This window comes from Hydractinia symbiolongicarpus, chromosome 8, assembly GCF_029227915.1.
Source record: "Hydractinia symbiolongicarpus strain clone_291-10 chromosome 8, HSymV2.1, whole genome shotgun sequence".
In the NCBI taxonomy this organism is placed as follows: Eukaryota; Metazoa; Cnidaria; class Hydrozoa; order Anthoathecata; family Hydractiniidae; genus Hydractinia; species Hydractinia symbiolongicarpus.
In genome coordinates, this window is record NC_079882.1 from 25,494,584 (window position 1) to 25,510,372 (window position 15,789).

Genomic DNA, 15,789 nt, shown 5'->3' on the forward strand with positions numbered 1-15,789 from the left:
TTTATTTCACATTGTTCTCTCCTAGAGTATAGCTAGTTAGTTATATAGACAATTTTCATTGTGACGTGTGTTGTTTATAATCCCCACACAGACCTCTTATGCAAATCGACAGGCAAACTAATGCAGGCGGTAAGCAATGGATCAGTCCATTCCAAACTTTATTCTCAGGTGAAGGCATCTTTTGATCTTGAAATTAGAATATAGCTTGTTATGTAGCTAGTTAATCCACAAAAAATATTCAATGTCAAAAGAAATTGTAAAATCACAGAAGCTAGATGTAGTTAAATTGAAACGGATCAAAATAACCAGCTAGCAAAAAAGACATAAAAGGTATCATGCATTATTTTTAGCCAGATAACAAGCAAAAGCATGACCTCAACTCATTTGCCCTATTATTGGCACATGTGCAGCTACCATATTTGATCCGGATAGGATGTAGACTTTCCGCTTATCCCGATCTTGACGTTCTGCAAAAAACGGATTACCTGCACCAGTAAAAACATAGCAGGGAAGCAGGCGAAAAGACAGTCGAATACCTGTTACATTAAGTATCAATTATATCTGGCAATTTTATGCTGAATACGATCATAGCTGCAAAATTAGAGAATGTGTAAATTCGTGATTTTTCGATAGCAAGCTGGAAGTTTTATGTACCAAACATTAAAGAAGCTATAGCTAGTACCTCAGTGTTGTGTTAAGGGGGAGTGGTGTTTGTTGCAAATGCTGAAATACTTGCTGGCAGTCTTGGTAGCTGGCACAATTGGATCTTAAATCATATTTTCGAAATTTAATAAAGTAAATCATGGGTTTAAAGCCTTTAGAATTTAGTGATTGTTTACTTGACAGTCCATATTTCAGAGACAGTATTTACGATCATGAAAAAGAACTTGATCAGACCAATGATGCAATAAAGTCACTCATCAAGGAGTGTAGGAACTTATTAAAATCATTAGAAAGTAGGTCTTAATTTTTTTTTTAATGCAACAGAAAAAAAGAGAAATTGTATATTTTGATGTAAGTTACAAAAGTGCTGTTCTGACCCAACTACGGGCACCGGCCCAACTTTGGACGCAGGACTGGCCTGTCCTTTAGACAGGACCGCCCGTCAAAAGACGGGTCTAACTATTGACAAAGGAATCCCCTGCTTTAAAAATCGTGTCATCAGATTGGACAAACTCAACTGTACATAAAGGACTATTGCAAATTGAGAAAATGTGTCATAAGATGGGATGAACTAACTATTGAGAAACAATTCCCATGCTTTTAAAAGACTGTGTCATAAGATGGGATGGGACAAGCCAAACTATTGACAAAGGACTTGTCCTTTCAAAAATTGTACAAAAAAAAGGAACAGGCCTAACTATTGACACTTTTTAAAAATCAGCCACAACATGGGCCAGTCTGAAGACTCCCAGAATAAAGTTAAACCTTGTAACATGGGCAACACACTGTTACGAATTTAAAAAAAATTGAAGACAGACCTAGTGCAACTGTGGACAAATGCAGTTTCTATAGGAGAGGACTAAAGAGAAAAAATATACGGAGGAGAATAAATCATGTATTCTCTAAATATAATCTATTACAAATATAGCTAAAGTAATGAGCAATACAAATACAGTACAGTCCAGATGTAAGCGTACGCATACGCTCAACTTGCAAAAATAATTGCTTTCATTAAAAAAACAATAGGATAGCGAGTTCCTTTCAAATTGCGCGAAAATAATTGCTTCGGGTTAAAAACAAAAGCATAGCAAGAAACATTGTTTAAAAACAATACTCTGCGCGAGAATAAATTAAACGCGAAGGCCATTGAATTTTTATTTTTTTTAACAACAAAACTAATTATAGTAACGCGATTTTAATCTCGATTTATTTAAAAAACACAAGCTCTTTTAAAAAACAACAAATCCAATGATCTAAATATTTTAAAAAAAACTAATGCTACTTTTAAAACTTTTAGTAATATTTCTTTATCATCGAAACATATTTTTTAACATGTGAAATTTTTAAAAGTTCTTTTTATAAAAAGCAACGTTTAGCAACGCAAACAGAAAAACCCTACGTTCAGGACTTTTTCCTTCGCGATAAGATTTCGATAACAAATTAAATTTTAATACCAAAGAAAGAAAAAATCTAACTTTTGTCGTTTTATAGTATCACGCTACATTTTATTGTTAAAAACATTGTCTTTGTTTTTTCTAGTGAGCAACAGCTCTATCTCTTAAAAGATTTAAACAATGCATCTTGCTGTCTATTTAGTTTTCGCACAAATCTTTTATTTTATAAAACTATCAAACAATGGCTCGCCGTGTCACATTGATAGAGTTGATAACATTTTAAATACTTAAAACGCTATCTAACGAAGCTTTCCTATCGCCGTTCTTCAATCTTTAACTTTCTAAAAAACCATTTCTATTGCCGCTCTTTGTTATTAAACTTTTAAAATGTGATATAACGAAGCTTTTCTATTGCCGTTCTTCGTTCTTAAACTTTTAAAATGCGATCTAAAAAAACATTTCTGTTGCCGCATTTCGTTTTTAAACTTTTAAAATGCGATTTAAAAAAGCTTTTCTATAGTGGTTTTTCATTTTTAATTTTCAAAAAGCGATCTAAAAAAGCATTTCTATCGCCTTTTTTCGTTTTTAAACTTTTAAAATGCGATCTAAAAAAACATTTCTATCGCCGTTTTTCGTTTTTAAACTTTTAAAATGCGATCTAAGAAAACATTTCTATCGCCGCTTTTCGTTTTTAAACTTTTAAAATGCAATCTAAAAAAAAAACATTTCTATCGCTGTTTTTCGTTTTTAAACATTTATAATGCGATCTAAAAAAACATTTCTATCGCCGTTTTTAATTTAATTTCTATCGCTTAAAAGCTTTATTTAACCCGAGCAACCAACAATGCCTTCTCTCTAGTTTATTTAGTTTCCATGCAAAACTTTTGTTTAATAAAAATATTAAACAATGGCTCTTCCTGTCACATTGATAGAGTTGATAACATTTGCAATTATGCTATTGGGAATAGTTATGTTAACACTATTTAACAATAGTTACGAGCAGTTATAATAAGATAATTAATAAGAACAAAAGACAAACAACTACCGCCTCCGAGAAAAAGGTGTGAAACTTGAGCGTACGCGTACGCTTACATCTGGACTGTACTGTACCATGTCATAAATTTTTTATTCTTAAAAATTGAACAAACACAGACTTGACAAATAAATTTGACAAATGGGGATTAGTAGTACAATCCGTACAGCGTTCAACTCATGTCTAAGTGTTTGTGGGTTTGATCCCCACATAAGGCTGTCGTCCAGTCAGGCAAGAATTTCTAAAAAGGTTTCTGTAGCTCAAATGGGAGCTTTAAAGATGCTGCTCAAAACTGGTGAGACTGATCACATAAAATATAAATTAACGCAAAACATAATAATTTTTTAAATCACAGTCATAGTCTCTGTTTCTTAAATATATATATATATATATATAACAAAATAATCCAATCTTGGCTGCCCCATTCAAAACGATTCTGCCTCTTAAGTTACGTAATAGGTCAAGTTGCAATAAATCGAAGATTATCCAAAAGTAAACATCTCCCATAAGCTAGGCCATGTTCTAAGTTGGGTCAGAATAGTGCCATAGGTACAATTGCGCTATTTATAGCACAATTGTACATATCATAAATCTTTTTACAAGTGTACGGGCGAGTGCACATGCGATCGCACTTGTCTCAAGGAATGGCCTGCATAATAAGCAACAATAGGACAGCGCAACCCAAAGTGCAAGTTAAATACTATTGTTTTTTATAAAAGGTGGTGAAATTGTACTATTGTACGCTACCTATAGAGCTGCCATAAAAAATACGTCATGTTAACATGCCAAAGTCCTTGAAAGTCCCAAAATTGACAGTCAGTTGGTCACCTGGCTCTACTTAGATTTTCCAATCAGCATAAAAGTCATAACCATGATAACCAAAGTATTCTGCATTATGCATTAAAATTTCTGTCCGAATTACAGAACATAACAAAAATATGGTTGCGCATAACCTATTCATTTCAATTATTTTAAAGCTTACTTCTGTGAAAAAGCCACTCAAGCTCATTTAATCATTATAATCTTTACTGGTTTCTGAGATATGCATTACTGCTTAACTGTAAGTTTACATGAGCATGATAGTTATCACCTTTTCATGAGCTTTTAGAAGCGCCAGACCTTTCATTTTCATTGTTACATGAGTTCTTTTTTTTCTTTCATACAAACTTAGCATATGTAAACTTTGTGAAACTTGTTGTATTTAATTATTATGGTATCAAGGCAAGTGAATGTGAGCCATGCAAGTAAAATTGGGAAGATAACACATGTGGGCTGTTGAATGTTGCAGGCCATCTTATCTCATCCTTTTTCAACACCCCACTCCCCTCCCATAAAGAATAATTTAAGTTTTATAATACTAAAGCAGATAATCACAATGTGCTTGGTAGATCTCTCTAACTGCATTTAATAATATCAAGTAATAGTGTAATTGATACACCACATGCCATATCTGCCTGAAAATAGTACAACCTTTTTTTCAAATTTTGCATACAGTTCTTACATACGATAAAGGGGAAATTGCATACAATTCTACCTTAATGATAAGAGGAGGGTTTTTTTTAACTCCAACACTTCTTTGTAAAAATAGACTAACCAATGTCCATGTATTTATTAACTTGTCTCACTAGACAAGTCAATGCAGAGTCATAAGATTTTGATAATGACACAGGCAGATAAGCAGGGAAATACTACTAGCAGGGATTAGCCAAAATAAACACCATATGGATTCATGGAATCAAAGGTGTCTCTTCTTTATCCAAAATCTGAGGCTGAGATCAGAAGAGCGTATGTCATTCTACAAGAAAGCTAAATATGTTACTGCAGTCACAGTCTTGGTCATGAATATTTGCACCCGCGTGCAGTGGTACAATAATACAGGCGTGTGATCAGTATCGCACACCTAGCTTATGATTTTGCCATGCAATTATTACATTCAGGAGAGCGGCAGCGCAGAGTTTTTGAAGCATTGTTTTTTACTTTTTATTTGCTTCTTTTTCGTTTGTTGACTTATTTATTTCAGCAACAAAATGTTTACAAACCATGTTCACAACAAGCTGCCATATTGAATGAATCATGTGAAAAATGAATAACCAACTTTGATCCAGACCCCAAACAACCAAGTAGTAAATGCAGGCTTCTCATTTTGAGGTACACGATCACGTTCCTACGCCCTATCGTGTACCTAAATTACGTGAGGTACGGGAAGAACCGCGTACCTCCGTTAACAGATTACTTTTAGATCTAAGAATTATTGAATAATCCTGGTCCTTTTAATCCATAAGCGAGTCTATTCATAGCCAACCTCCCCATCCTAGCTAATTCACCGACTCCTGACTTAGTTAAAAGAACTACGTAGACATAAATCTCTTTTGCCTTGCCCCTTCGTTGTTGGTAACCAGGTCTTACTATGAAATCCAGCCATGCAGTTCTTAACTAATGCGGAGGTGAACGCCGACGGAGCACGGATGAAGCAAGTCTGCAAATATGCACTTACAGGCGGAATAAACATTTTATCATGTATTTAATGGATGCAAGTGTTATTTAAACAATTTTAAAAACGAAACCCACATGCTGTTGTCTCTATAAATATACAAAGTTTTGGTATATATTTTTAACGAACTTAAAGATTATTTATACATCGCTGTGTGTTTCATAACTATTACTACTCTCGTTACTCTCTTCATTGTCGCTGTTGCGTGTATCGTGATCCATACCTGTTACTAGAACAGGTGTCTCCATGCTGACAAACCTCTTCTGCATGTATGAATCGACTACGCTGTTCAAAATTTCTTCTTTCTCTCCATCACTCCACAGGGAGTTATTCCCAGCAATTAACAATGACAATAAATTTATTAATTCAACTCACGAAAAAAAAAAAAGAAAGTAAACATAAAATAAACATGTCACTAACCTAAATTTATTCAAGCAGCAGAAAAATTGCGGAGCCTTTCGATTCGTAATAATGATTGACAAGAATGTATATCGTATTATAACGAAGTCCAGAAGTTCTCTCTCCCACACGACACAGCAGGCAAAAAGTAAGCCCTGCCCTCGGTTTTGTGAGAAGAAATGTTCTGCGAAGACTCTCAATTAAGTTTCCTGTACAGTTCTGCTTTGCATTAAACTGTGCCTGTGACAAGCATTTTTGAAGCATGTCACCGGCGACTTCTGAGATATTCAACTTAATAATGCCCTGACCTTCAGTTCGTAAATAGCATTTCCATTTGTCATCGTCTTAAGGAGATCAATACAAGGGTAATGAAGAAATTTTTTGCCAGCTGAAAAACAAAAAAAATATTGTCGACGCAATGCCAACGCAAAACATTTGAAATGTATATCACGTCAGCAATTTTAATGAAGGTGGGTATTTAATAGAAATACATTTTAACGCGGAAGAACAATTATGTATTGGGTAAAGTTTGGGTAAGGGATTACTCTAGAATAGCTCAGTTCTGCTTGGCGTGTGTACGAAGTAGAACAAGGCGTGTGATAAAGAGCACGCCCGAATTTCACATTGTGTGTGTGGAGGCGTGCGCGTGCGATCGCACGCAATTCATGACCAAGACTGTCACTGCAGTTAACATGAGCTGAATATTCATTTATTTCCATTAACTTCTTGTGGATATTGTAAAATGACTTTTGCTAATGGCTAAGATTAAGTGTAATAGCTTTCCTTTTGGTTTTTTAATTTTTAGGTTTTGTGTCCCATCAATTTCCTGAAACATCAGATATTTCACCATAATTGTCCTTCAATCCATTTTTATTTTCAAAACTTTTTTTTTAGATTTATCTAATGCACAGTCAAGTTTCGCAACAACACTTGAAAATTTCAAACTTCGTTACATTGGCGAAATAGAGGTGCAAGACGAACTTGAATATGGTTGGTTCACTATGTTTGTTTTTCGTTACAGTCTGAAACCAATGTAGAAAGGTTTTCCAAAAAGTCCAACAACAATCCAGACTTTTTTATTGAGGCAGACAAAAAGTGGATTTTGGCAACGATGCACAAAATTAGGTCTCCAACACAAATTTTCAAAATTATGGTCACCTTTTTTTTCTTGGAAACCATTTGTACTGCAATCTTGTTGATAATTTTTTAGTCATTTTTGAAAATGACCAAACAGCAACACATGACAAACACCAGCTGGATGGTTCAACAGTTCTACATGTAGATGTTTGACTCACTGAGGAATGCCTTAATCACAGTTTCTGCGATGTGATTTCATTATAGAACAATTAATGTGTGACCCACCAGCATGGTTTAAGATTGCAGATCTAACAAAAAAACCTAAGATCCTAAGTCATATAGGTCTGTTTGTAAACATTGACTAGTGAATTTTGACAAGTTCAAAGTATGTGGGTATGAAAAGGCTGTTAATGATTGCTTATGGATTTATAATATTTGAAATTAGGCATTTATTTAAATCATCTTCTAAACAGGATTGCTTTGTATTGGAGCAATGAAAAACTTTTAATCTGTTACATTATTTTAAGTCAACAAAATGTTTCATTGAGTGCTGTTTGTGTAAAAACTTATCTCTATAATAATAGCCGTCGTCTGTCTGTCTCTGCGAGGACCCCCGCTGAGTAAGAAAATGATGTTACGGAAACACGAATATCAAATGCGATATATTTTTATTCCCTTTGTTGCGACGGGTAAATATAATGGACGGGCGAACCCGTGGATTTTTCCACGGGCAACGACTAGTCCATTTATATTATTTATGTGTTATGCGTTATAAAAACCTTTATTGTTTAACTTTGTAGAGGATTCATTTCCATGTTTTTCACAAATTATTAAAAAAGTTGAGGAAGAAAGAGACCGTATGGTGAGTTTGTTTTCTTTTGGCAAGGTTTATGCCATTTTAATAGTCATAGACTACAACTGAATATTTTCTGTGATATATGTAAGCTAAGTGCTGTACTATAAGAGGTTTAGAGAGGGTCTGCAATATTTAACCTGACATTCATAGGAAACTTGAAAAATTGGATGCCTAATCTTGGGCATAATTATGTAGGGTTAATGCCATGCCAAAATCATTTAGTCAGCAAAAATAGTACTACTTAGCCCACCTTTATTTGGATATATTAAAGCAGTTTGGCCAGCCATTATGCATACAGACAGACAAGAAAAAGGCAATGAATTCAGGAAATATTTATTGCATAATATCATGTATATATATCTAAAAATGTTTAATTGTTGTTGCTGTTTTTTTGTGGTTGTTGTTTTTTGTTTTTCAGATCTACGTTTCATTCAACACATTCTTCAAAAACTTGTTTATATTTTTTGTAATAAAGTAATTAACTATTTTTAAAAATGTTGTATTTAATTAATGTGATCAATTAATTAGTGCTGACAGATGCTATGATAAAACAGTATATAATACTTTGTTGTTTATATTTGTTGATGTTTAATGTCACTATAAAATACATTTATAGCTTGATCATGCTAACATTCAACTTATCGAACCTTTGGAAAGATTTCGCAAGGAGCAAATTGGGCGTGCAAAGGTTAGTATTTAAAAAGTTTATTTACAAGTAGAAATATATCGTCAAAACGTTTTTCTCATGTCACTTGATATATAATTGTAATTAACATTTTAGGAAGAGAAAAAGAAGTTTGACAAAGAAACAGAAAGGATATGTGCATTATATGAAGCTCACCTGAAAATTTCACCCAAGAAAAAAGATACAGCTTTACAAGAGGTTTTACCTTTGCATTCTTTGAAGATTGATATCATGATATTGGCTTCCAATGTCCACCAATATTTTGATGTGCTGTCTTCTTATGTTTTGTGGATGCATTTTTTAGGCTGATGCTCAACTGGAACACGAACTACGTAATTTTCGAGAAATGTCCCTAGGTTATGTTTCAAGACTGCAAGAAGTTAATGAAAAAAAGAAGTTTGAATTTGTTGAAATAGTATGTAAAGCATTTACAAATGACTTTTTAATCACAATTTTTTTTAAGTTTTAATATATGTCCTAATCATATCTTTTTTTCAGATGTTAGCGTTTATGTATGGCCAATCCACGTTTTTTCATAATGGTAAATTTCTTTTATTTTTTACTTATTAACTTAATCATGGTTTCTTTCCGTAGCTCTTCATTTTTATCATTTTTATATCAGGTCATGATACATTCAATGATTATCGTGGTTATTTGACAGACCTACAATACAAACTGCAAACAGTATGTTGAATAATTTTTTATTCCATTAAATATTGGAGTAAAGTTATAAGATTTCTAGACAAGACATAGAGTTAATGTAATTGCAGTAAGAATACAGTTCCATTTTGAATTTTTTAGACAAGAGATAGATTTGATGTAACAAGACAAGAAGCTGAAGATCTCAAAAACAAAACTATTAAGGTAATATATAATAGAATATTTTATTACTCGAACATCAGACATATGTCTTAATTTTTTTCTTTAACTCGTTACAAATGGATTTTCCTTTTATCTTCAGTGCAATTTTTTTAATAGTGAATTTTTATTTACATATTTTTTTTATTTGCTGGTAATGGTGATTATCCTTTTGCCTTTTGTAGAAATTTAACAGTGGAGATCTGCACAAAGAAATGTATGCAAGACAGGGTTACTTATTAGTGCATGATAGAAGAAAAGGTGTGTACATTTATTTACATGTTTATTTTGTATGTATTGAGGAGAGTCTGCAGAAGTAAGTTCTCCATTTATTCAGCTGGTGTACTCGGCCCAACCTGGGTGAAACATTACTGCATGTACACAAAAGAAAACAAAATTCTGACCATGATACCTTACAATCAAACGCAAGGAAAACTAGTAAGTAGAATTGTGTTGGTCGTACATTTTAGTAAACATGTCTGCTACCAGCAGAGAAATATGCAATATAATTTGCCTTATTGCTTATAGAATGCAAACACAGATACATTAGTTGTCAAGTCCTGTGTTAGGTAAATCTTTTCATTGTTACTATCGTTCATTGTGTACAGATTTCTATTCCTTTTTTAACTGTTTTTAATTTTGTTTTAATTTAGGAAACCAACAGAATCATCTGAGAGAAGGTTTTTATTCGAGATCACAGGCCACGACAGGTCTGTCTCTTAACATCTAATACACCAACACTTTTAATACAACGCAAACACATTTCACTACCTAATGGTAGTTCTGCATAGTATATGTGAATATTTTTTTGTTGTAGAAGTCAAACTATTACTCTTCAATCCATTACTGAAGACGATAGAAAGCAGTGGCTTGAAGTTATGGAGGGCCGCGAACCAGTAAGCATTTTTTCTTTATTGTATTTAAGTAAGTGGTTTATTCATAGTAAAATTAACTCTTTTTAAATATTTACAGATATATATGGAATCCTCAGAACTTGTTTCCCAAAATGAGGGTAAGTGTTGATGTTACACACCTTTTTTTAATGATATTTAGACCAATGTGTTTTGATGTCTAAAACTTTGGGGCACTTGCTATGTCAGAAAATAAGTGCTTGTGATTTTTTTCTCTCAAAATTTAGCATGATAAAAAAAGGAAGTATTTTTTCTTCTTTAGGAGTAACTGCTATGAATGAGACAGGAATAGAATTTGTGCGTAAATGTTTGGAAGGCATTGAGAAACGAGGTATATTAACATCTAAGTAGCCTGTTTTACTAAACTTAAGTTATACTAAAAGTACTGTGTTAAACTCCAATTTATATTTAGGGCTAACAGACCAGGGTGTATACAGGATAGCTGGTGTATCATCAAAATTTAATAAATTGCTGCAAGTTGGAATAGGTATGTTCATCTTCACCTGAATCCAACTCACATTGTTATTTTTCATGCAGTTTGTTTGTTTTGTTATGTATTTTCTAGATGCTAAACAGTTGGAAAAGTTAGATTTGTCTTCTGAGAATTCAATATGGGAAGTAAAAACAATTACAAGTGCTATGAAACAATATTTTAGGTATACATTTTTATGACAGACATTTGCTTATGTAGACATCTGCCCAAGTTGTCATCTGCCCAAGTTGTCATCCTAATATCAAGCAGAATGAATTGATTGACATTGTTATGGTCATTTTTATGATTTGTCTAGGTTTTGCCAACATTCTAGAATGGCAGCCATTTTTGTATGATATATATTTTTTATAGGACATTGTCAGAACCAATTTACACCTTCAAACTTCATAATGATTTCGTACATGCCATAAGTATGATTTTTCAGTCTTTTAACATTGTTATAACATTTTACTTTTATAATTTATTTCTATTCCTGTTGTATTTTTGTTCTCTAGAACTAGATACACATGCCAAGAAAGTAAGTCGTTTACAAGAACTTCTGAAGCAACTGCCAGCAAATAATTATATGGTTTTGAACAGACTCATGTATCATTTGAAGATGTATGTAGAACTTATTATTTGGGTGTATTAAGTTTTTAAACTTTAGTTTCGCATTATTGTTTGTGTGTGTATTTTTTTTTTACTTTTGGAAACATTTACATTATGCAAAATTTAAATTCAGGGTTGCAAGCAATTCCGACAAAAACTTAATGCAAGCCAGTAACCTAGCTGTTGTGCTTGGACCAACCCTTATGAGGCCAAAAGAAGAAACTATGGCAGCCATTATGAGTATTAAATTTCAAAGTATTGTAATTGAAACGATGATACAAGAATATGACCAGGTAGATAATTATTAATTTTAGCATAACTTTGTGTATATACATAAAAATTGATAAAAAAATTTGATAATTTATCAACTTTTTATAACGTGAAAGAGTGTAATAAAATAGTGAAGAGTTTTAACAGCAGAGTCATTTTTCTTTTTATTGTTGTATTTGATTACATCATTATGCTTACAGTTATTTAAAGAAGGACCTCCAGAATCAATGTTGGCTAAACCAGCGTCACCGAATATCCCACCAAGTCCTGGTGGTGACAGATCGTGTAAATATCGTGCACCTGATCCACCATCAAGACCAGCTATCAGACCACGAAGTAAAATTGGTAATTATGCGTTGTATTTTGTGTCGGAACGAATTGTGATTGTACTTCGTGTGATATAAAGAAAACCATCATCTGAGCCCCCTTTTTTAGACTCGGAATTATCACCTCGACCAGACACAATATCAATCAGCTCAAATGAATCTATATCGCCAAATAATTCTATAAAGCGAGACAGTGGTAGACAAAACAGTAAAAATGGTGAGTGGTAATCATTTCTATAAATTATGTTTTACGATGTAAGGGAACAAAAGTGTGATGATCAAAATTTTGTAAAAGTTGTAATATTGATCTATTTTTCTGAAAGTATGAAGTTGCCTAATTTCATTTTGGTAAATTGGATGGATTACTGAAATGCATCAAATATTCTTTATAAGACGTACATAATGGATACAATTAAAATACATATGATTTGCTCTTCCTAGAGATTTGGTCAACTTTTAACAATATTTTCTGAGTGCTATGTAACTAGTTACGTATAATTATTATAGTGTTCTTTCTAAAAAGCAACGTGTATTTTAGCATGTAGCATGTGCATTATTTCTTTTAATTACACATTTTTATGATTACACATAACAGCACATTTAAGTGTAAACAAGTAGTGTGTTATACTCTATCTTTAATTTTTATATTAAAAATGAGTATTAGAGAGTTTTATATGTGTTGTTGTCTTAAGTGCATATGACGCACACGCACGTACACACACATGCACAAGTATATAGATTTGATAGTGCCACATATCACGGGCTGTCTAATTTCAGTCCTGCTTGCAAGTATAGCACCGTCGAAAATGGGATAGACCAATTATTTTTGTTCTTATAAGTGAAGAAATGAGGTAACCAACCAATTAGATTTCTCATTCAAAACATATACTGGATATTTCGTAGCCTTTTCTTCAGTAAATCTTGCTGCTTTCTCCAACAAAATATATCCACCTTCGTTACTGAAATACTTTGTGCAAGGATTGTTGCAAAGGAAACAATTCAACTGGATGGTGCATATAGATATATTTAAAACACGATATAACACTTGCTCACACATGGCACGATATAACACTTGTTCACACATGGCACGATATTGCACCACGCACACGCACAAACATGGAGACACAAATGAAAAGCAAAACATTCCATTGTAATCCTTTCAGGCTCGTATACTAATCACAATCATTATAGTGAAGTTGATAAATATCCAAGATTTCGACCTCCAGGTACTGACTTTTACTAACCCTGTCCTCAGAATTCAAATATGTTGTCCTCAGAATTCAAATATGTCGACATTCAGGTAAAATGAAAACTTTTATCATGTACTTCATCTCTGTGACTTCAAGTCCTATTTATAGTACACTGTATTTTAGTTCCAACTGGACCGAAACCAAACATTGCTGGTGGCAGGTAACATTTCTTACCTTATTGATTTTAATCATTTTATTATTTGTTACCCTCGTACTAACACGATAGAAATATTATATTAATTTCATTATATATATATATATTAATTTCATAATATGTATTCCTGTTATAGACTAAAGTTAACTATTACTAATAACTTTCCTGTTACTCTTAATGTGTTTACAGTAAAAGTGTGTCTACTAAAATAAGTATTTGCTTAAGGGTTGTGCTTCGTTAGAGAGGTCTGGTTTTAGATCATTTTGGGCTCCAAAGGCTGTGATTATTTTAAGGGTATATTTATTTGAAAGAGGTACAGCTAATGAAATAATCATTCTCACTTGAGAAGACACAATATTTTCATTCTTCTTGATCAGCAACTATTTGTTCTCTTTCCACTTGCAACAAATCACACACGACTTTTCAACTTCTGTACATCATCTCTAGTATAAAAAGATGGAAAAACGTATTAGTTAGGCCTGAAGAATTTCTTAATAAATCATATGATGATTCTAATGATGATATAGACGATTTAAATGATGTGTTTGAATATGAAGAATTTAAGTATGATAATAGGTTAGTATATAAAAATTTAATATATAATAAAGAGCTAATTAGCTAATTTTGAACTGTTTAAACATATTGTATTAGTTTTTCTTTCGTATTTGTAACTTGTGGTGTGTTTTATTAGATATGCAGAAACCGTAGCACCTTTTACAAGTCCATTCGGTACCAACACTGAAGAGAACAGGTAAGATTTTTAAGAAAACAGAAGATGATGGTTGTTTTCTGAAAAAAAAGTAAGTCGGGATTTATGAGGATTCGTACGGGGAACCTTACTTAAGAAGGGAGAGCTTTGAAAGAAATTCTTTGTAAATTATTGGGTACTTTATCGTTAAAAACCCGCTGAGAAGTTTTATATCAGCCGTTTTCGTTCTTGATGCACTAAGAAAGAAAAAGCGAAAAAGTCTGCAAAAAAAGTAGAAAATTAGTTGGTCGGTAAGAAACTTGGCTCGCTGAAATGTTAAAATTTGATCACTCATTTTGAGGCTGAAAGTTGTTTTTGATTAAAGTGCCTACAAAAATTGTCCACCTTTTCGCCTTTGTTGACCTACTAAAGTCTTAAGTGGACCTAAAATGTATTTTTTTAACTGCAAAATTTAAACAACCACGAAAAAAACACGAAAAAATTTTGTACGAATCCTCCTAACATCACTGCAACTTGGTAAAAGTGTATTTTCTAGTGTCAATGATACTAAGTCTCGACGAGAAAGCTATGCAATGGCCCTCGATTCTAGGATTACGTCTACAGATTTGGGTAGCGTACAAAACACGAAGCCTGTTCGTCCGAAGCCTTCAAATCGAAAACCAAGGTTAAGTGACAATGGACCTCCAATTATTCCGAGAAGGAAGGAGTGGTATGGCCGCGTTAAATTGATATTTTTGTTTTTAATGGACAGTTTCTCTCGTTTTGTCTTACATGAGTATGTATTGTTTTGGTAGGAAAGCCAGGACGTTATACACTTGTGTTGCAGAAAATGATGCTGAATTATCATTTAATGCTGGAGCGATTATTACAAATGGTAATTTTGCTAAAACTAACACAATCAAGTGAGTTATTAACGTGTTAACTTATGTTATGTTATTTATTTATTTATTTTAGTTCGAAGTTCGACTGAAGAAGGCTGGCTGATTGGAATGTTGAATGGAAAAACTGGATTGATCCCTGAAAATTATTGTGAAAAGATAGAATGATCCATTTTTTCTCTTTTTTTTTGGTTTTGATTAAATGTGATTCTAATATATTATATTAATCGATAAATATTTCTAAAAATCAATTCAATATTTTATCATGTCTCAACCATGCTTTTTTTTGATAAACTTTTATTTGTCAAATTTGTTGTTAGAAATAGAATAGTGTAAAGAGATTATTTTTGCTATGTATTTTGCTGCTCTGCTGTAGTCCTTTTTTTACTGATTTAACTGTTTTTTCACGTAGATCGTGTTGTCTTAGCGCAACAAGAGAAAATGCCTTAACCAATTGTCAACTACTCAGCTAATTTACCATTAGCAAAATACTATTTTTTTTTTAAAAAAACACCTTTTCGAAATAAAACCTTTTTACAGTTAATCTTCATTTTGTACCTATTTTATAGTATGTCAAATCACTTGGTTTGTCACGTTGAGAAATTTTTAAAGTTTTACATGTACACTCATAAAATATATAATTTGATAGATACATTGTTCTGTCGCTACTATTTTGGAATCCTTTTATTCCCCTCCCCCGCATGTCTTTTTTAAGCTTTGTCTTCCTGTTGCAACATCAAGTTGGTTCAGTCTT

General features: G+C 32.7%; 1 protein-coding gene across 8 annotated transcripts; it reads left to right on the plus strand.

Moving 5' to 3' along the window:
* The first annotated feature begins 272 nt into the window (after positions 1 to 272).
* Positions 273 to 15,706, plus strand: LOC130655733 (rho GTPase-activating protein 26-like). Of its 8 annotated transcripts, none has more exons than XM_057458512.1 (30): positions 273 to 956; positions 6,875 to 6,970; positions 7,858 to 7,919; positions 8,530 to 8,601; positions 8,695 to 8,796; positions 8,903 to 9,013; positions 9,097 to 9,139; positions 9,221 to 9,282; positions 9,400 to 9,462; positions 9,642 to 9,717; positions 9,794 to 9,894; positions 9,985 to 10,025; positions 10,110 to 10,166; positions 10,274 to 10,352; positions 10,429 to 10,468; positions 10,630 to 10,698; positions 10,780 to 10,854; positions 10,933 to 11,023; positions 11,212 to 11,270; positions 11,355 to 11,460; positions 11,582 to 11,741; positions 11,919 to 12,063; positions 12,154 to 12,261; positions 13,208 to 13,270; positions 13,418 to 13,454; positions 13,896 to 14,024; positions 14,140 to 14,199; positions 14,693 to 14,866; positions 14,952 to 15,031; positions 15,112 to 15,706. In XM_057458512.1, exons 1-30 carry the CDS (start codon positions 803 to 805, stop codon positions 15,201 to 15,203), a joined length of 2,607 nt encoding a protein of 868 aa, XP_057314495.1. In that variant the 5' UTR covers positions 273 to 802; the 3' UTR covers positions 15,204 to 15,706. The 8 variants fall into 8 exon arrangements, with proteins under 8 accessions (XP_057314495.1, XP_057314496.1, XP_057314499.1 ...); XM_057458513.1 differs by having other exon boundaries at positions 14,747 to 14,866; XM_057458516.1 differs by lacking the exon at positions 13,896 to 14,024.
* Positions 15,707 to 15,789: the final 83 nt, after the last annotated feature.

Bases quoted from the DNA above. Each gene is read 5' to 3' on its own strand.
- LOC130655733 (XM_057458512.1), top strand. From the start codon at position 803: ATGGGTTTAAAGCCTTTAGAATTTAGTGATTGTTTACTTGACAGTCCA. The intron at 10,469-10,629 runs GTAAGTGTTGAT...TTTCTTCTTTAG, and splicing joins ACTTGTTTCCCAAAATGAGG to GAGTAACTGCTATGAATGAG. The intron at 14,867-14,951 runs GTATGGCCGCGT...TTGTTTTGGTAG, and splicing joins ATTCCGAGAAGGAAGGAGTG to GAAAGCCAGGACGTTATACA.